This window comes from Euprymna scolopes, chromosome 29, assembly GCF_053919585.1.
Source record: "Euprymna scolopes isolate OS-2025 chromosome 29, ASM5391958v1, whole genome shotgun sequence".
In the NCBI taxonomy this organism is placed as follows: domain Eukaryota; kingdom Metazoa; phylum Mollusca; class Cephalopoda; order Sepiida; family Sepiolidae; genus Euprymna; species Euprymna scolopes.
Window position 1 is genome coordinate 12,318,387 of NC_136510.1, and position 20,833 is coordinate 12,339,219.

Sequence of the window (20,833 nt, forward strand, 5' to 3'; positions counted from 1 at the left end):
CAGTATCAAACCGATACTAAAGGTTGTTTGCACAAAATTGTAAAAAACAATTATGGATTTTATTATGATAATATAGATGACATTGGCGGGGGCGGGGTTGAAAACGGTATGCTGGGCCAACAGTTTATACTGGTAATAACTATACCATCGACATTTCTATAAACAAGCGGGGCCTATGGAAATTCCACAGCAGTATCTTTCATATGTAATATATTACTGCTGGGCATTCTGTGGAAGTTCAGTCTGAATGGAGAACCCATGATATTATTGTAGCCCTTATGTTAAAACTGCAAAAGTATTTATTTACATAATCTGGTTAATGTAGTGTCAGAATATATTTGGTTATTATGGTTTATTTCCAATATCTTTATAGGAGTCTGTGACATTTTTCTATTATATCAATGCCCGGTGCAAACGGAAACCCCATGATACCATCTTTAGACAGAACAGATTTTAGCCAGAAGACCACAAAGATATATTTTAGTTTCATGTATAGCACAAAAGCGACATCATTTTTTTTTTTTTTTTTTTTCATTGCGTCTTCGGTGATCGGGAGATCTTATTTATTAAAAAAGAGGATACAAGGTGATAAGATGCTAACAACATAAAATTAGCGTATCTATAAACTAAATTTATGTTTGTGGTATGTTATCACCTTCTATCCTCCTGTTTAATAAATAGGGTCTCCTGATCAAATAATTTATAATCTGGAAACCGTGACGTACGTATGTAATTATAAGTTACTGCAGTAGTAGTACTATTTATAATTTTTTTTTTTTTTTAAGCGTGAGCAAAATGTTCTAAAAAAATTTACCAGCATTTCTCTTTTCGTTCATTGATCTAAAAATAGATTTTTTAAATGTCTAACAAAAAAAAAAAAAAAAAAAAAAAGATGCTGTTTTTCCCGTTCTTTCAGTCTCAACAATAAACTGCTTTCTTTAAAACAAATTTGTCGACTATTTTTAGACAAAGCTCACCACGGTAGGAATGATAGGGGTGGTTTCCTATTTACAATGCCTCCTTCCCCACGGGACAGAGTTAGACACCATGGTCGTTTTTTTTTTAACGTGGAGAAAAGGAACAAAAATAAAAATTGTCTCAGTCGTGAAGGATTTCTCCTCCACTGAGAGGACAAGAGATTGAAACGTAGCATCTGAAGAACAGATACTACATTTTGAGTTATATATATATATTTTTTTATTTACTCTGAAAGTTCACAAAACAGAAATAAACAATATTACACTTTGGTCTTGACCCGAAGACTAAGAACGCCTGCGCTTCGCTTGGGGTACCGTCTCTAAAGCACCAAAACAAAATGTATTGGAGCTTTTTTTTATTTGCCACAGTAAATGAGTGACGAAAGGGGGTGGGGGATTGGCCGGTCGTAAAATACGCTTAAATATATTTTAATTCATGCAGATTTTGTATTTATTATTACAGAACCAATTCTCTATTGAATATTATATTGTACCTAATATATAGTGCTGATTTCAAAAGTTAAAAAAAATACTTGAGTGCCATCAGCTACAATCGAAATCAACACATTTAGCGTTCAAACCGCATTTTTTACCGTTTTAGCTGTAAACAGATAAGATTTAAAATTAAACCACTTCAAGCTATGAATGAATTTGCGCATGCGCAAAAGTAATAGAAATATGTGAGCAAGTTGAAATATGCATTTTGCATTTCAACTTGTACGTGTTATCCATTCATCCAAACAAAGATTTTACTCGTTATAAACCATCCTTGACGTATGATTAATATTTCCTGTTAATTTCAGTATTATGTGACGAGTTGTGGTTAAATATTTACATGCATACATACATACACCTGCTCTTTTATTTATATAGATTATTTTATAATTATTGTAACATCTTCTGAAATGAATAAATTTTACAAAGTATAGTATCTGTTCTGATGCGAGATTTATTCTATTGTGGCTTCGGTCATTGAAGGAGAATTCCTTCTGGACCGAAGCAATTAGTATTTCTGTTCCAATTCATTGTGACCCAGTTTTTTTTTTTTCATTTTTGAGCGCTGAATTCCCCCCCCCCCCGGTATTAAAAACCGACCTTGTGCCTAACTTGGGGAGACAAGTATATAACTGTGCCCTTGTTATAGTCTTACGCTATATCTGATGGTAATGCCGCCATCTGAGCCCCCCCCCCCTTATTTTAACTGTTTTCTTGCCTCCGTGCCCCTCCCATGCTTACTCAGCATCTCTCTCCACCCCATACTCCTATTTCTTGTACCGTCCCAACCGACCAACGATTCATTATGGCATTTACTGAGAATAGAGCTTTAGACTAATTTCTAGCTCAACAACCTCAGATTTCTCAAACCGCCTGAAACCGTCGGCATCAATGATACTGACGGTTTTGATATATATAATTAAACAATGATTATTCTTTACGCCTACAGACACTAGTGTTTCATACTTACGCAATCGTTAGTGTAGGGATGACAATTCCTGCTGCTCATTTTTTTTTTTTTTGCTCTTTTTTTTTTTTTGCTCTTTTTTTTTTTCTTTCTTTTAAGATTGTAATGCTGGGTATGGGGCAGCCAAACCAGTTACGAACATTCCCCTGTTTTTTATTGATACCAGCCCAGAGCTCTTTTTAGTATCCTCACTGTTCCCTTAAGTGCAATTGTCTCGATTTCGTTTGCACTTGGTTCACCAGGAATATTAGTTAGATAGGTGTGTGTGTGCGTATCTGTTTTCCCACAAATAAACAGTGGCTGAAGAGAGTCTGACAAAGGCAACCGAATATTAGTTCCCTTTTTCAGATTTGAAACTAACGGCACAAAATTTTTTTCTTATCTCCTATAACACATATATGAATAAATATTATTTGATTTTTTTTCTTTATAGCCGAGCATTTTGCTGGAGTTCTCTCCCATGAATCTTATCTATCTATCTATCTATCTATCTATTCGTGGCTTAGTGGGGGATGCCCTTTTCTCTTCCCTGCAACCTCTCTCCCACAGAGGAGACGTTGCAAGCCTGTCTTTGTTTTATCGTTACTTTTATGGCAAGTGTTCGTCTGAGCTCCAATCGCTGGTCCCCCCTCGCCAATCTTTCACAATAAACACTCGTCTAGCTGAAACCACTTTCAAAAATTTTCCCCTCTTTATCTGTGCCTAATTCAAAATGTAGATTCCATGAACAAAGCTTCTTCTTTCTTAGAACTGCACACCTGTGGAATTCTCTTCCGTTTGCCTGTTTCCCACCTGACTACAACTTGGATGTCTTCAAATCCAACATAAACAAATTCCTGACAAACCGCCCCCTTGAGTAAGACACTCTATCAAATCTCCAATCTAAAGACCAAATCAAATTCGTTCCACAGGTCCAATTCCCCTAAATATCAAGTCTGTAAACCAAAAATTGACAAAGGAGCTTGATAGAGATTGTCCCTCAAACAGACAAGACTACTTTTACACGCACACACATGTATATAAACCGCCACTAGCATACAAAACAATGCTCTTTGTGTAAACAAGGATGGAATACTGTTGCCATATCTGGGCAGGAGCTGCCAAAAACAGCCTATCATGCCTTGACAGAGTGCAAAATAGACTTTGTGGTTTAGTGGGGGATGCCCTTTTCTCTACCCTGCAACCCCTCTCCCACAGAAGAGACGTTGCGAGCCTATCCTTGTTTTATCGTTATTTTCATGGCAGGTGCTCGTCTGAACTCCAATCCCTGGTCCCCCCTCGCCAATCTTTCACGAAAAACACCCGTCTAGCTGAATCCACTGTGAAAAATTTCCCCCACTCTATATCTGTGCCTGGATCAAAACGCGGATTCCATGAACAAAGCTTCTTTCTTAGAACTGCACGCCTGTGGAACTCTGTTCCGTCTGCCTGCTTCCCTCCGGACTACAACTTGGATGTCTTCAAGTCTAATGTTAACAAATTCCTAATGAAGCGCCCCCTTAAGTAAACACTTCATCAAATCTCCACACTAACGTAATGTACTTGCAATAACCCTTATCCCTGAGTGGCTTCCGGGCCTTGATAAGTGGTGATCACTGTGTAAAAAAAAACAAAAAAAAAAAACAAATGGAGCTTTGACATTTGGACAATGTGTAAACATTGTAATTTCGCATACCCATCTTAGCAGCAGACAAATATTGTAACGGTGAGAAGTGCTGACTATTAATTAGGCAGTCAAGTTTCAATCCTGGCTAGAGCTAGTTGCTAATCTAGCCACACTGATGAAATGTGACATAGCAAAACATATTTACTTTAAACACATTCTTCCCACTATTGTTACCATTATTAATCAATATAATTATTAAAGATATAAGTGTAATTCTAAATATACAACAAATTTTATGTTGATACTTGAGGGTATAAACATTTTAATTTCTTCAGATATTTTTTTAAACATCCTTTGTTAATATATATTTTTTTAAACATCCTTTGTTAATATATATTTTTTTAAACAGCCTTTGTTAATATATATTTTTTTAAACATCCTTTGTTAATATATATTTTTTTAAACATCCTTTGTTAATATATATTTTTTAAACATCCTTTGTTAATATATATTTTTTTAAACATCCTTTGTTAATATATATTTTTTTAAACATCCTTTGTTAATATATATTTTTTAAACATCCTTTGTTAATATATATTTTTTTAAACATCCTTTGTTAATATATATTTTTTTAAACATCCTTTGTTAATATATATTTTTTTAAACATCCTTTGTTAATATATATTTTTTAAACATCCTTTGTTAATATATATTTTTTAAAACATCCTTTGTTAATATATATTTTTTTAAGCAGCCTTTGTTAATATATATTTTTTTAACATCCTTTGTTAATATATATTTTTTAAACATCCTTTGTTAATATATATTTTTTTAAACAGCCTTTGTTAATATATATTTTTTTAAACAGCCTTTGTTAATATATATTTTTTTAAACATCCTTTGTTAATATATATTTTTTTAAACAGCCTTTGTTAATATATATTTTTTTAAACATCCTTTGTTAATATATATTTTTTTAAACATCCTTTGTTAATATATATTTTTTTAAACATCCTTTGTTAATATATATTTTTTAAACATCCTTTGTTAATATATATTTTTTTAAACATCCTTTGTTAATATATATTTTTTTAAACATCCTTTGTTAATATATATTTTTTTAAACATCCTTTGTTAATATATATTTTTTTAAACATCCTTTGTTAATATATGTGTATATTTTGACAAAGGATGTTTACTACTGAGTGAAAAATATCTTTTCAACATTTTTTTAAAAATTGTTCTATTAAGCTTTTATTGTTTAAATAATTTAACTTTGTTAGTTTTATTTTTAAAAAAAAGTTGAAAAGATATTTTTCATTCAGTAGTGAGCCTTGGAAGATTGTCAGTGAAAGAAATACAATCGCCAAAAGATAAGCGTTTCATTATTTCTGGTCGCCATTTTTAAGAATCAATCGCAAATGCAGCTGTTTCACTCGCAATGTAGAGCCCTGGGAACGAATAGGAAAAAGAAAGACATGCTTTAGAATCACCACCAATAAATTTTTATGGTTTCCCTCTTTTCATTTTTCCTCTTTCCCTTTTTTTCTGCCCTGTGTATTTTCCTTTTCTTTCTTATCTCTTCGTTAATGTGTGTAGGAATGATAGTAGTGGGGCAGGTATATGCAAGAAGGCAAACTAAATACATTTTCTGACCACATCAAAAATTCTAGTCAAATTAAAAGCATTTTTATAACTGAATAACCCTGATTAAATCTGAAACCCTTTTTAGCATGTCAAATCCACATTCCCCTACTGTTTGAACCTATACACACTAGTACGTTTAAGATTTAGGGTGACCACAATACACTCATATGAATACTATTCTTTCCATTACCTGTATCTCGATCCGTAACCCCCTTCCACCTTCCCCATTCATTCCTATATCTCAACACAGTCTTAAATTAGCACCCCTATTGAGTCTTATTTACATACGAAATCTTATTTTTCACATCTAATGGAACCTCTTGATATTAACTTCCTGTGACGAGGAAGACCGGATATTTTCATTGCAGACTTTGCTTTCCTATAAGCTGTATCGCCTGAAGAAGTTTCTAGGTACTGGTAACTAGCTGACTGAAACATGCTCATGACTGTGTAGCAACATATTACTGCTTATGTAAAAACAAAGAGTATACCCTGCTCTCTTTCGGTATTGAGCACTCTTGTATTAATCTTGTTAAACGTCATTGATTACGTAACCTCTGGAAAGCAATAATCTCAGATGATATATATATACACACACACACACACACACACACACACACACACACACACACACATCCACACACCTGTTCTATTCAGTTTCAGGATTCTAGATAAATAAATGTGTGAGTGATTATCCAAAAATTGATCGTCAATTATCTTCATATGATAATTCTCATAATCTCTAATCTTCTTGCGGAAAAAGAGATAATTTTTTTAACCGGATTGCTATGAACTGTGTAATTATCTGTTTCTAAAAATCCTATATTGCATCATATATATATATATATATATATATATATATATATATATATATATATATATATATATATATATATATATATAATTCAAACACTGTGTTTGAATATATAGCTAAGTGGCAATTTTAGTCATTTAGAACTGCTTTAAAGCTTCACCGCTCACTCATTTTTCGACCACATTTCAAACAATTATTACAGTTTACAGACCACCTTCTCAGCTATATTATGAAAAAAAAAAATTTCAATTTTCGTTAAGTAAAACAAAATTATGAGAATTTTCTGGTGTTCAAAACCGTAAAAATATGTAAGACGGTGGGCAACGTTTTTTTTATGACTGGTTTCCATAGCAACCACGTCGCTTCAGTGACTACTGTTGCTGCTAATTCACTGCTGTCATGGAAAGAGAAGTAACAAGTAAAACAGAATAAAAACATAAAAGGGGGATAATTGGGGAGATTTTATTGAAAGCAGACGAGTGCCATATATTGTTTATTGAACATATGTGTTTATGGGGGTAAAAAATAAGACTGGAATTAAACAAAGAACAAGTGAATTTATTGGATGCCTGGAAAAATGGATTACAATAGAAAAATGCGAGCATGAAAAGTAGTATGGTTAAGCTTAAACATGGAAAAGTAAAGGCTTAGTTGTTAAAACTGAAAAAGAAAAGGACAAGATATTCTAGTAAAAATATAATAAATTTATAACTTAAAATATTGCAGCATTAGATTTTTTTAAATTCAATTTATAACATTATATAATCAATTCTTAATGCTGAAATATCTTAAATTATAAATTTAAATTTTTTACTAGAATATATTTTCCAGTGTTAACAACTAGTCCTTTACTTTTCTATGTTTAAGCTTAACCATATTACTTTCCACGCTCGCATTTTTCTATTGTAATATGTGTGTGTGTGTGTGTGTGTGTGTGTGTGTGTGTGTGCTTTCGTTTTTTTTTTTTGTTTTTTTTTTTTTGCTAGGAGAGTGGGGAAGGATCATTTGATTTAAAAATCCATTAAAAACTATGCAGGCAACTTAACTTAACTTCGAGTTAAGATAGTGAATGGCCTCACAAATATCTCCCCAATCCACAAACATGCCGGCAGATCATGTGTAAATTTGGCATCCCAGTTATTCAAATGGGTTAACAGTATAAGTTTAATCTGACACCATATTTGACGATCACGAAATAAGCACCTGCCAAACATAAACAAAATTGAATACATTTTCAAAATCCATTCAGAGTTGATTGCTCTCATACCTTAAATATCTCGTGTCCATATATATATATATATATATATAAATAAAATGAACTCATTTTTTCCCGTCTGATTTTGACATTAATAGGATTAAAAATCAAGATATTTCATGCAAATATAATATGCACAAACGACAGAACAATATCTGAGGTGTGTTATAGGCTTATTATTTCTCAAATTCCTCGATAATCTTAGATTTCTATACTTTTTCTGCTGAGAAGTCATGGCCAAAATCGGTTAAGATCAATGGAAGTGGTAAAATATTTTCTCTCTAATAAATTCCTCCTCCCCCTGCCACCACTTAACACCGTTTGGGGATCGTTCACAAGGAACAGTTGAGAAGAGAACACCGGTTTGGCTTCGTAGTTCTTTCATGTGAAGTTATTTAAAATCACTAAACTAAGCTGCATTGCTCTGTGGCGTAGTGGTTAGCGTGCTGGACAATTCACATTATATTTTCACGTTCGCGCCGACCTACCGTAGTGGTTTTTTTTTTTTTTTTTTTTCCTAAACAACTGGAATGGACTTTTCTTGGTGGCCGAACTGTTAACGTTGCAGATGTTTTTTTTTTTTTTTTTTTTTTTTTTTTTCACACTTTATTTTCCTACTTTTACTCATGACTCCGGGTTTGATCCTTCTTACTTACCTACCATAACATTTTTTAAAACTCCCACCCCCGTCCCGGAAACAAACACTCGGGCAACGCCGGGTACCCCCGCTAGTATATATATAATCTGTTTATTATACAAACATTATTGGTTACATATGTTCATACATGTTTGTGTAACAAACAGACTATATATTAGCTCTATCCTCCATTGAGCACTCTTTAATAATCACACGGGTTTCATTTCATTTACATCTAGCAAACCAATCTATATAACCATTATACATATATATATATATATATATATATATATATATATATATATATGAGAACAAGTAGTTAATAAAACATGTTAAAAAACACTTTGAAAAACAGTTAAAAAAATTTAATTTTAAAAAGGAAACACTAAATAAATGGATAGTCCTTAATCCGCAGAGTTTCAAAGAAATACTTTCCTTCTCATCAGAGGGTAGAATTTAGCAAAATGCTGGATCGGATTTTGCTTGCAAAAGTATTAAATGAAACTACAAGTAAGTCATAGATCTTAGTTGATAACAAAAAGTGAAGCAGAGGAAAGAGGGTGAATAAAAAAGTGATTTCACGTGAATGGATAGTCTGGTGAATGGTAAAATTTCCAATGATGGTAAAATCCAAAGATGCAGAATCCAAGAAAGTTAGTTAAATTTCCATTCGCACAAGTAAAATCCAAAGGAAACGCATAATTGGAAGATGATCCAAAGTAATTCAAAAGGTAGAAATCCGTGGAATAATTCTAAAATAGGTACAAGAAAAAGGGAAAGAATTCCAATATATTATTAAAAGAAAGATAAAATGTGCGTAAAAAAGAAATGGAACAAATATACAGCTCGACTGTTGAGGCAAGATTGAATTCAGGAAAATGGGTGAAGAAGAAAGAAAAAGAAGGGACGAGAAAAAAAAAAGTTGAATGGTGATTGGAATAAATTTAAAATAGAAAAACCAATGTCAAAATGACCCAGAAAGATAACGTTAAAAGCGCCAAAATTTTAAGCAAAAAAGAGGTCAACTGAAATTCTATTATTTAAGAATTGAATTATCAGCAGGAGTTTTTGAAGGACAACCAAATGAAATAAGAAATATAAAATAAATACGTACACATGTAAATACATACATATATATGAATACATACAATTACACATATACATATATATATACACACACAACAAACACATAAGTAAATAGATGAATAGATAAATAAAGTTTTAAAAGGGGGGTAAAAAAATAAATAAATAAAAAATAAAAATAAAAAAAAAATTAAAGGGGAGAGAGGGGCAGGTATCTGCAAATTCCGGATAAAGCAAGTATGTAAGAAAATGCATATAGTAAAGTAAAGATAGGAATATTTGAACGCTAAAAACGGAACTTACGGATCAAAACCCGGCCAAACAAGGAAGAAAAAAGAATTACAAAAAAAAAAAAAAATTAGATGCAGGTTACTTGGACATGGATCCAACATTTTAATTTAATTTGAGCCCAAAAAACAAATGTTAAGGGGTCAAAATTGGGGTCAAAGTTTAAAAAAATTTGACGTCCGCGGTCTCTACCAACTTTTCTCTATGGTACTTAAGGAAACCTTTTATATAGAAAGGCATTACCGTACATATTCATACTTTTTAATATATACATATTCACATAAAGTTATGAACAGTATGTAGAACCCGAGCAAAGCCGGGCGGAACTGCTAATTATTATTAGAAGTAGAAGTGTGATGAATTGCTGTCTGGATAACCTGATGGGTTCAGCGACAGTAAAATGCTCGTCATACTTTGAGATCACATAAAAAGCAAAATATAATTTATAAAGAAAAAAAAATCTATGCACTTATTTTATGAAGGTCATTATCCATTCATAAGTGATAAAATAGTTCAAACGTTCTTTGAATTGCTTCACAGAACATTCCGTTCCTTTTATATTTTTATTTGTTTTTTTTTTACATCGGCATAACCACCTATCAAGGCCAGAGACCACTCGAGGATAAGGATCAAGAGTGTACAGTAGTCAACTGGACAATATAGTAATCATTAGTAATCGAAATTCAGTAAATTTGGTAACTTAAGTGGAACGGCTCATCAAGAACTTGTTTATGTTAGACTTGAAGACAACCATATTATAGTCAGCTGGAAAGCAGGAAAACGGAAGACAATTCCATAGGCGTGTAGTTCTAAGAAAGAAGCTTTGTTCATGGAATCTACACTTAGGTTTAGGCACAGATAAAGAGCAGGGGAAATTATTGATAGTGTTTTCTGCTAGACAGGTGTCTCTTGTGAAAGTTTGGCAAGGGGGGGGGACCATAGCTTGAAGCTCAGTCGAGCACTTGCCATGAAAATAATGATAAAGCAGAGACAAACTTGCAACATCTCTTCTGTGAGAAAGAGGTTGCAGAAAAGGAAGAAAAAAGGACATCTCCTACAAGGCTACGAAATCTATTTTGAACTCTATCAAGGCAGGACAAGTCCTTTCTAGCAGCTTCTGCCCAGATGTGGCAACAGTACTCCATCCTTGGACATACCTGGCTCTTATATAGATAGAGAATTGCATCAGCAGTGAGATATCTACTGGATCAATAGAAGGATCCCACCATTTTTTCCAGCGGCCTTGGCAACAGATTTGATGCATGTGTTCCATTTCAGAAGTAAAGGTCAAGCCCAGAAGCTTGTCAAAACATGAAGCCTCCCCAAGATGAGAGCCATTCATTTCAATTATGCCAGATGGAGATCAGAACATTTATGATGTAAAGAGAGAAGTTTGGTTTTAGATGCATTAAAAGTAACCAGCCACTCCTTTCCCCATTGTACCACGTGCTCAAGATCAGAGGAGAGAGAATCGGAGAGAACTTGGTCATTTACGGTCTTAGATGTGCTACCATAGATAGTAGTGTCATCAGCATAAATGTCTATGAATGATGTAAGGATGTGATTTGGAAGATCATTAATGTAAATCAGGAAGAGAGTTGGGCCCAGGATGGAAACCTGAGCAGGATAACTGAGCATTAATACTGTGAGCTTCTGATTTCTGCCCATCAACTACTACTCTTATGAACCTATCAGAGAGAAATTATTTAATAATTGAGAAAACATTTCCAGCTATATCATAGCTGGAGATCTTGTGAAGTAAACCTTTATGCCATACCCTATCAAAGGCCTTCGATATATAAAGAGCAATTGCCCTAGCAAGGTTGCCTCTGTCGAGCGATTTGCAGTATAGACATGGGTTCTCCAAACTACGGTCCACGGGCCAGATCCGACTTACCAAAGTCTTTAATCGGGCCTGCGGAAATCTTATGGGAAACATAAAAACATTCAGGAAAATGTTTTTAAATGGAAATGTGTGAAAATAATGTGATTTTTCGTTTTTTTTTTTTTTTTTTTTTTAGAAAATGATTAAAGGAATAAGGTTTTGGAGAACCAGTTTCAGTAAAAAGTAAAACTAATAAGCAATCATTTATTTTTCATATCTACATTGAACAATTTTCTGTTATTTCTGCGGGACTTTAATACTTTTGATTTTAAATATTAATAACGCATAAGTTTAATTGAAACTGTACAAAATAAATAAATCAAATAAATAAAAACAATGAATGATTTGATGGCGTTCATTTTCTTTTTATTTTTCCAGATATCGAAAACATTCCACTGAATCCGCCCCGGAAAATGCTGGTCCTCATCAATCCGTTCAGTGGATCCGGAAAGTCGTTAAAACTTTTCCAACAACAGGTGGCACCAATGTTTGGAGAAGCCGACATTCATTACAAGATTCTTGTAACCAGTAAGTGATTTTCTCTTATTTATTATTATATATACGTACATTTATTTATTTTATGTGTTGTTATCCTAAGGTAAAATTTATTTTGTGTAAAACATACATTTGATATTTCACTTCCGCTGTTTAGTAAATTTTGGGATTCTTTAAAATTTAGGATAGTTAGTTTCTCATTCGAACATAGTCTGCATGGGTCTATGTCATTTTATCTTAATAATAGTATCAAAATCAAGCACTAATTAAAAACAAGTGCTGCACAATAACAAAAAAATAATTTGCAGATCCAACTCTTCTGGGTTTTCTTTAAACTGTTGTTACTTTTAATCATTTCACAACTTTTTTCGAAGTGATCCAGTGCATATAACGAAAATGAATAGAATGTGTTATGGAAGTAGGTGGAAGGCAAGCTGAAAAATCAACTTGTAGATTATTCAATGCTGACAATGGTTGGAAGACAATTCAAGGAAGAGAAAAGGCAATGGATAGAGAATGGTTGGCTTACTCCCTATAACAAACAAAAGCTTGGCTCCCCAAGAGGGTTTCTCATGCTGATGCTTGTCTTCCTGCAGAATAAATCAAAAGTGTTCCCCTTTATCGGCAATAAGGAGCTAAACCACCATGTCGATGTGTACAGTAAACTACAAGTCCAAAAGTAAGTCCTCCTATTTTTAACTCAAAAACTAAAAAGTTAAAGATCCACGACAACGGGAGTGTTACCATTAACACGAGCGACACTTTGTGCTCCAGAACTTATTTTTCTACATAGTTACCACCATTTTCAATGCATTTTTGCCTCTTTTGATGCCTAAAAGTTTGGAGTGCAAGTTGTCACTCGTATCTCTATCGTCACTCTGAAATCGATGAACCCATCTCCTAACTGTGCTGGCATCAACTGCATCAGCTTTGTAAACGTTCAACAGGCGTCGTTGAATGTTGATTGATTCAACTTTTTCGACATGGAGGAATTTAATGATGCTTTTTTGCTTCTGACGTACGGCAATGACAGGGGTTGCTTTCTTAGTCTCACACCATCAATATCTACAACAGAGAGATGAAACTTTCAGGACATGGATGCATAAGTTCAGTCATCATAATAAGGCAATTTGCAATTCCTTTATCCATTCAAGCGAAATAAAAAATAGGAGACATTACATTTGGAACATTCCTCAGAAAAGAATGCAGATGTCGAAATGGTTTGTAAGATTTTTAGGTACCCAAATCTTCTTTAAACCATTGTCGCTTTCAATCGTTTCATGGTTTGACTCACTCAAAGTACTCCTGTGTAAAGAACTACCTGATTTAAGCACAATTAGAGCAACCATTAGGCGCGATACAGGCGATTCTATGTCACTCATGTTGCTGGCGGAGGAAGAGACAATGGTCAGGTAGACTTTTTTATTACAGTTTCTTTTAATTCTTCTATTTTAATTCTAGAATATGCTGGTCATGCTCAGGAATACGTCCAAAGTGTGGATCTTTCTCGGTGGTATGGAATTGTCGTAATGTCAGGGGACGGACTTGTGTTTGAGGTAAGCTATTTTATGTTTTTGCAAGAAAAAAAAAATGAGAAAATACATTTTAAGCCATGCATTCAGTGAGGGAAAGAGTGTTAGCTCTAAATATTCAGGAATTATCTTCCCTGAATTGTGACGCGTTCGTTTGCCGGGGAGTGTATCTTGGTTTGTTCATGTCATAGGGACGTTTCTGGAATGGTTGTTATAGTTTATTCTTACTAATATTTAAACTGCAACTGATATCTCACTTCAAATCCCTTCCACGTCACATGATTCAACCAATCAATCGCATATTTACTCTAATCGGCTCGGTTATTTAGAATTACTTCCCTACAACCATATTCAAGTTACCTCAAACATGCGTGTCACTGCACAAATGTTTAAACTGGAATATCAAATTTGATACTTTTGTATTCAAGGTCAAATCTTGTCAATCACATCTAATATGACCTTGCAAATTATAGTTAACATCAAAAGAGATGATAATGCCCAAGTCGTTAATGACTTAAACTGACAACTGTAGTGTGCCAAGTTTGAATCGAATTCGTTCCGCAGAAACATTTTGATTTAGAGATGTTAGCAACCTTTACATGGTCCTTCCCCTAAGTATCCAATCTATCTAGAAATTATTCTAACTAGAAAAATATCAGAGAAATGAATGCCAACAATAACCAGCTAAAAAATGAATGGATAATGCTCAATAATAACAACAGCACATTACTTACGGTAATATGTTATACATCCGTTTTGAGTTCTTTTTTGGTTTTACTTTTGTTGGCTTAATATATTCAGGAGCTATTTTCCTCAAGTAATATTCAAGTTTTCTCTTCTGAATCATACTAGGCAACAAGAGAATGAACTCTTTTATTTAGAAGTTCAAAAAAACTGGTGTTTTACTTGTCCTCTTTCTGGCAGTGCATTTAATCTAGGCGTACATGTTCCACCTAACTCTGCATATTTACATGGTTTTCGATTTTCTTCTTCTTTTTTTTTTCCCACACTTTCGTTATATCTTACTTAGCTTTCTTCAAGCCCTGACGTGTGCTGTTGGCCTGTCAGGACTAAAATCAAACATCATAAAAAAAACATATCCAATACAGAATATTCTCAAAAAGGTTGTTTTTTGTTTAAATTTCAATCAAGCTTAATAATAAATAAGAAAATTTTAGGAAACTTCTGTATTGGATATGTTTTTGTTTCTTTTAATGATGTTTAATTTTAGTTTGATAGGCCTGCATCAAATGTCAGGAATTTTGCGTAAAAAATGTCCTTTTTTTTTTCTACCAACCAACAAAAACTTTTCACTGACCTGATATGATTATTATTATTATTTTTTATTTAATTTATTTATTTTATTTTATTTTTATTTTATTTTTTTGCAGGTGATTAATGGTCTCATGTCACGTCCGGATTGGCAGAAGGCTCTCAAGATTCCGATTGGTTGCATTCCGGCAGGTTCTGGAAATGCTCTCTGCTGTTCTATAAATTATTCTGCAGGGTAATTAACCAGCCTTTTACTTTGTTTTTAAATCTTTTTGGTTATTTTACCATCGAAGGTGTGTGACTGGCTTGATGGATATTTTTTTTTTTTTTTTCTTTTTTACATAGGCATCACCACTTATCAAGGCCCAGGGGCCACTCGAGGATAAGGATTAAAGAGTGTACAGTAGTCATTTGGACAATATAGTAATTGTCAGTAATGGAAATTCAGTAAATTTGTTAACTTAAGAAGAACGGCTTATCAAGAACTTGTTTACATTGGACTTGAAGACAACCATATTGTAGTCAGCTGAAAAGCAGGAAAACAGAAGACAGTTCCACAGTTCTAAGAAAGAAACTTTGTTCATGGAATCTATGTTTAGGTTTAGGCACAGATAAAGAGTGGGTGAAATTATTGGTAGTGTTTTCAACTAGACGAGTGTTTCTTGTGAAAGTTTGGCGAGGGGAACCATAGATTGAAGCTCAGTCGAGCACTTGCCATGAAAATAACGATAAAGCAAAGACAAACTCACTACTACATCTCTTCTGTGAGAAAGAGGTTGCAAGTAAGAAAAAAGGACATGTCCTACGAGGCTATGAAGTCTATTTTGAACTCTATCAAGGCAGGATAAGTCCTTTCTAGCAGCTCCTGCCCAGATGTGGCAACAGTACTCCATCCTTGGACGTACCTGGCTCTTATATAGATAGAGAATTGCATCAGCAGTGAGATATCTACTGGATTGATAGAAGGATTCCACCATTTTTCCAATGGTTTTGGCAACAGATTTGATGTACGTGTTCCATTTCAGATCAGGAGTAAAGGTCAAGCCCAGAAGCTTGTCAAAACATGGGGCTTCTCCTAGACATCCTAAGAGAAAGTGATTTTTGTAGAACAAACTGGATTTGAATTTAGGACACCCAGGTCGTCAGACCATGTCCTTAACCACTAGACCCCAGTCACCTCCCTTTATTTTAATAATGCTTTTTGCTGTCAATAAATATAGTAACATAAACAGAGAGAGGGAGTGAGATGGTGAAGAGAGCCCCCCCCCCTCTAATATATACAGAATTTTTGTCGAATATTAAACGGTTCTTCTGCTCGGTTTATGTCGGCGTGATACTTACAGAAAAACGGTTAATTAAACTGAAGAAGCACCTGTTAAAAACTATAGAGTTCTATAATTGAATACCCCCCTTCCATAAAGAGGGAACGAAAAACATAAAAGTATGCTTTTGTAAACCACTCGTGAAAACTTACTGACAGAATTATTAGCGTCCTAAATTATGAGATGAAAAAATGAACGAATCTCTTAGTAAAAAAGAGTTGTCTCCCTCAGAACAATGACAAATTGTAAAACAGTGCCCCAAAATGATACCAATGTAAAATAATTATCGTTTTTTATTAAACAGTTTTGTTTAAAATAATTTTATAAAAAAGTTTTGTTTTAAAATAGTTTTATTAAAGTTTTGTGTTAAAATAGTTTTATTAGAAAAAGTTTTGTGTAAAAATAGTTTTATTTAAAAAGTTTTGTGCAAAATAGTTTTATTAAAAGTTTTTAAAATAATTTTTATAAAAAAGTTTTGTTTAAAATAGTTGTTTTAAAATAGTTTTATTTAAAAAGTTTTGTGCAAAATAGTTTTATTAAAAATGTTTTGTGTAAAATTATTTTTATTAAAAAAGTTTTGTGTAAAAATATTTTTATTTAAAAAGTTGTGTAAAATAGTTTTATTTAAAAATTGTGTAAAAATAGTTTTATTCCAAAAGTTTTGTGTAAAAATAGTTTTATTCCAAAAGTTTTGTGTAAAAATAGTTTTATTCCAAAAGTTTTGTGTAAAAATAGTTTTATTCCAAAAGTTTTGTGTAAAAATAGTTTTCTTCAAACATTTTGTAAATAGAAACAAAATGCAACCTACATTAAAAACTTGATAACAAACTCGGTTTTTTATATTTGTTTACAAAATTGCATGTGCAGAGGTGAAAGTCAATCATTGTCAATTGAAAGATGTTCCTTTTGTTTCCTTCCTTCTGTTGAGGATCTTTAAATCCTAATTGATCCTAGATGATAACCATAATTACTTTATTTTTTATTTTTTAAATGTGTTTTCTATCTTCATTTTTTTTTTTTTTTTTTTTTTTTTGCGAGCAGGGAACCAATTCTGAGTAATGATGTGCTCCATTCGACATTTGTTTTAATAAAGCACCAAGTTTTGCCGCTCGACTTGGTCGCAATTCAAATGCAAAACAAAAGCATGTATTCTTTCCTCTCGGTCACCTGGGGAATCATCGCAGACATCGACTATGAAAGTGAAAAATACCGACGTAGCCTTGGTTCAAAACGCTTCCTGGTACTTTTTGCCCAACGAATCATTGGTAAGACGGCTGTAAATTTTTAAAATCATATTTAACAAAAAAAAACATTTTTTTTAATTATTTTATTCAGAGGAACACCTGATGTTAAACCCTCAGCATTATGATATGAGGATCAAGATTAAGTGGAGTAATCTGGAGAAAGGAGTGTAATGTCATGTATTGGAACCCTCTGCCTATAAGTAGCAATTTATCCATAGTTTCTACATTGTGCATAATTACGTAGAATTTAGTTCTAACACGTGAACCTGAATGTTTTGATTTCAATTCCGACAGGCATATTTTTGGGGGGGTCCCATGATTTATCGGAGAGGCACCTATATTTTCAGTGGCATCCATGCGTCCATGCATCCATAGTTTATTCCGGACGATTTCCAGATAATCATCCATTAGTTTTTCCTGAAATTTTGCCACAAATTGTATTTGATTAAATAGATGTGCACAGTAAAAAAAATCTTTTTGCGAAAATTCCCGTTGTATCCCCAGGGGCTCAAAATGAGGTCAAAAATGACCCAAAATGGCAAAAAAATGACACGTTTTGTTCCATAACTTATGATCCATCCATTAGATTTTTCTGAAACTTGGTCAAAATGTGGAGCCCATAGTTCTTAATATACATCCAGTATGGGTGACCCTGGCAAAATCCTAGTTCACATCCCCAGAGACTTTCAGTGCTAAAAACGCCCCTCTTGTGGTTTTTACCCCATAACTTTTACCCCAGATTTTTCTGAAACTTGGCGAAAATGTGAAGGCAACGTTGGCCCTGCACACTTCTCACATTTATCATTTTTTTATTTTTTGTGGCGTCATTTCACATGCAGCATCATAGGGGTACGTACCATGCACACGCTGCTTGTTGCTTTTGCTATATATATATATATATATATATATATATATATAACATATATATATATATTGGATACAATATAATAATCAATAGAGAATTTGATCTATAATAATATGGAATCTGTACGAATTAAAATATCATATTTAAAAATATTTTACGATTGGCCAATGCTGGCCGGCCTGCTAGCATTAAATAATTCTATCTCATAACACCGGCAGGGGTACCTGGTCTAGAAGTGTAAGCCATGTTTAGTTTCAAAACAGTTTCCGATGGTTCGTTGTTCTACACAAGTCCTGGGAGGTGACTGGTTTGTAGTAGACAGTTCTCGAGTTGGAATCCACAGAGCAAAAGATTCTTCCCGTGTCGACACAAAGAAAACATGAAAAATTTCTACAGAAAGGTTTAATATTTATGGAACAATTCTGGTTTTTGATTGGTTGGTAGCAGAACGTAAATTAATTTGATTCGTCAGTTCCTAGCAGCATCGTTTATAAATTGTGAGCTACAGACGCTAAGCAATTATATGGATAACTGCAACAGAAATAAAACAAAAAAATAAAAAAACACATGAAACCAAGAAAATTGGGTACTCATGCACTTATTGATCCGTGCTGAAATAATGTTATTATTTAAAAGCCATTCTTAACATGGGGAGGGGAGGGTGTTTTGTGCCTATTCTGTACTTTAACCTTACAATTGAATAAAAAAGCATATCATAAAACTTGGAAATACGATTTAAAAAATAGTGCGGATCAGTAAGTGCATTAGCACCGAAAATTGAAACCGCAAAATTTTAATTAATTATGTAAAACAAGGCACATTGCCACTTTGGTGTAGGGGGCTACTATCAGAGGCAACAACTACTGGGGCACTATGTAAGGATTTGGGCGGCAAGATGTCTGTTCACGTTGCACTTGAACTTCTGCACGTCAATACAGTTGGGGAAGCAGGGACCTGGAATGGAATTCCAAAGTCTAGCGGTTCTGGGGAAGAAACTACTGGAGTAGAAAGATCTTTTACATCTAGGGATCTCTACAGTGTGGGGGTGGGATTTTGCAGCCTGTCGGATCTGTTGAGGGTGTTCATGTTGTGGGGGCACAAGTGCTTGCAGTTCGTTAGAGCATTCACCATTAAAACAGTTTTACAATAATCTATTAGTTTTATTGCTATCAATATTAGTAGTAATAGTATTCAATAGTTTAAGGTTGAGATTATGTTAACTAGTATGAAAATCAGGAGTATTACATGAGTTACATGTCAGGACCACCTGATGGCAAACAGTGCATTTAGCATGAGTGAAAGAAAAGAGGGTCAAGTGGTAGCTCTTCTGACAAAACACACTAGAAGCAAGTGTCAATGACATTAGATAAGAAATTATCATGTGTTCGGGGCACAGGACAGAGTTTCAAGGCAATTTGAGTTGAGGAAGTAGCCAGATAAGACATGCCGACAATGTAAAAATCTAAGTCAATATTTTCTGTCCGTTCATTGACCATTTTAAGGCTAAGCAAGAAGAAATTAATTTAAGCCTCTTTTTCTTTTTTAAGGAATTAATTTTAGTCCTGCTTTTTAGTCTCTCCCCTAACAAACAAACTTCTCTTTCCAATAAAACCTTGAAACAGCAGCAAGTCTCCATTTTTTCTTTTTTCATGCATTAGTTTTATTTGCCTAAGTTAAACGGCCGATCAACAGCCACAACTATACAGGAAATGACTTCTATAGAAAAGCGACAACCATGTACGCATGTAAAGAAGGCTTTTATTAATTGATTTGTTAGTTTATGTTAAAAAAAAGATAAACACATCCAAGCAAGGAAACTGTATGCCATTATAAGGACATCAGAAGAAAATAAACTGTCAAATTGTAGACTTTGCCATCACAGCTGACCGTAGGGTGAAGATTAAAGAGACAGAAAAATGAAACAAATAAGGGGAACTTGAAAAAAGACCATAAATGGGACATGGAAAACATAAATATAATACCAATAATTGTAAAAGCACTGGGAACCGTCCTAAAGAACATGAAAAAGAGACTAGAAGAAATCGGAATTAAGGGGAAAACTGGGACACTACAACCAGAGAGTGATGCTGAAAACTTGAGGAAATCAGCCGAATGTGGAAACTAATCCAGACGAGCTACAGACGCTAAGCAATTATATGGATAACTGCAACAGAAATAAAACAAAAAAATAAAAAAACACATGAAACCAAGAAAATTGGGTACTCATGCACTTATTGATCCGTGCTGAAATAATGTTATTATTTAAAAGCCATTCTTAACATGGGGAGGGGAGGGTGTTTTGTGCCTATTCTGTACTTTAACTTACAATTGAATAAAAAAGCATATCATAAAACTTGGAAATACGATTTAAAAAATAGTGCGGATCACTAAGTGCATTAGCACCGAAAATTGAAACCGCAAAATTTTAATTAATTATGCCCCCCCCCCT

General features: G+C 33.6%; 1 protein-coding gene across 1 annotated transcript in view; it reads left to right on the forward strand.

The window, feature by feature from the left end:
* The window catches only part of LOC145252480 (sphingosine kinase 2-like), a 121,971-nt gene that overhangs the window by 94,748 nt on the left and 6,390 nt on the right, over positions 1-20,833 (forward strand). Inside the window, exons 2-5 of the mRNA XM_080111906.1 lie at positions 12,033-12,182; positions 13,611-13,705; positions 15,073-15,188; positions 17,317-17,540. Of these exons, the coding sequence (XP_079968032.1) occupies positions 12,033-12,182; positions 13,611-13,705; positions 15,073-15,188; positions 17,317-17,540 (585 nt within the window). The remainder of the gene's footprint in view (positions 1-12,032; positions 12,183-13,610; positions 13,706-15,072; positions 15,189-17,316; positions 17,541-20,833) is intronic.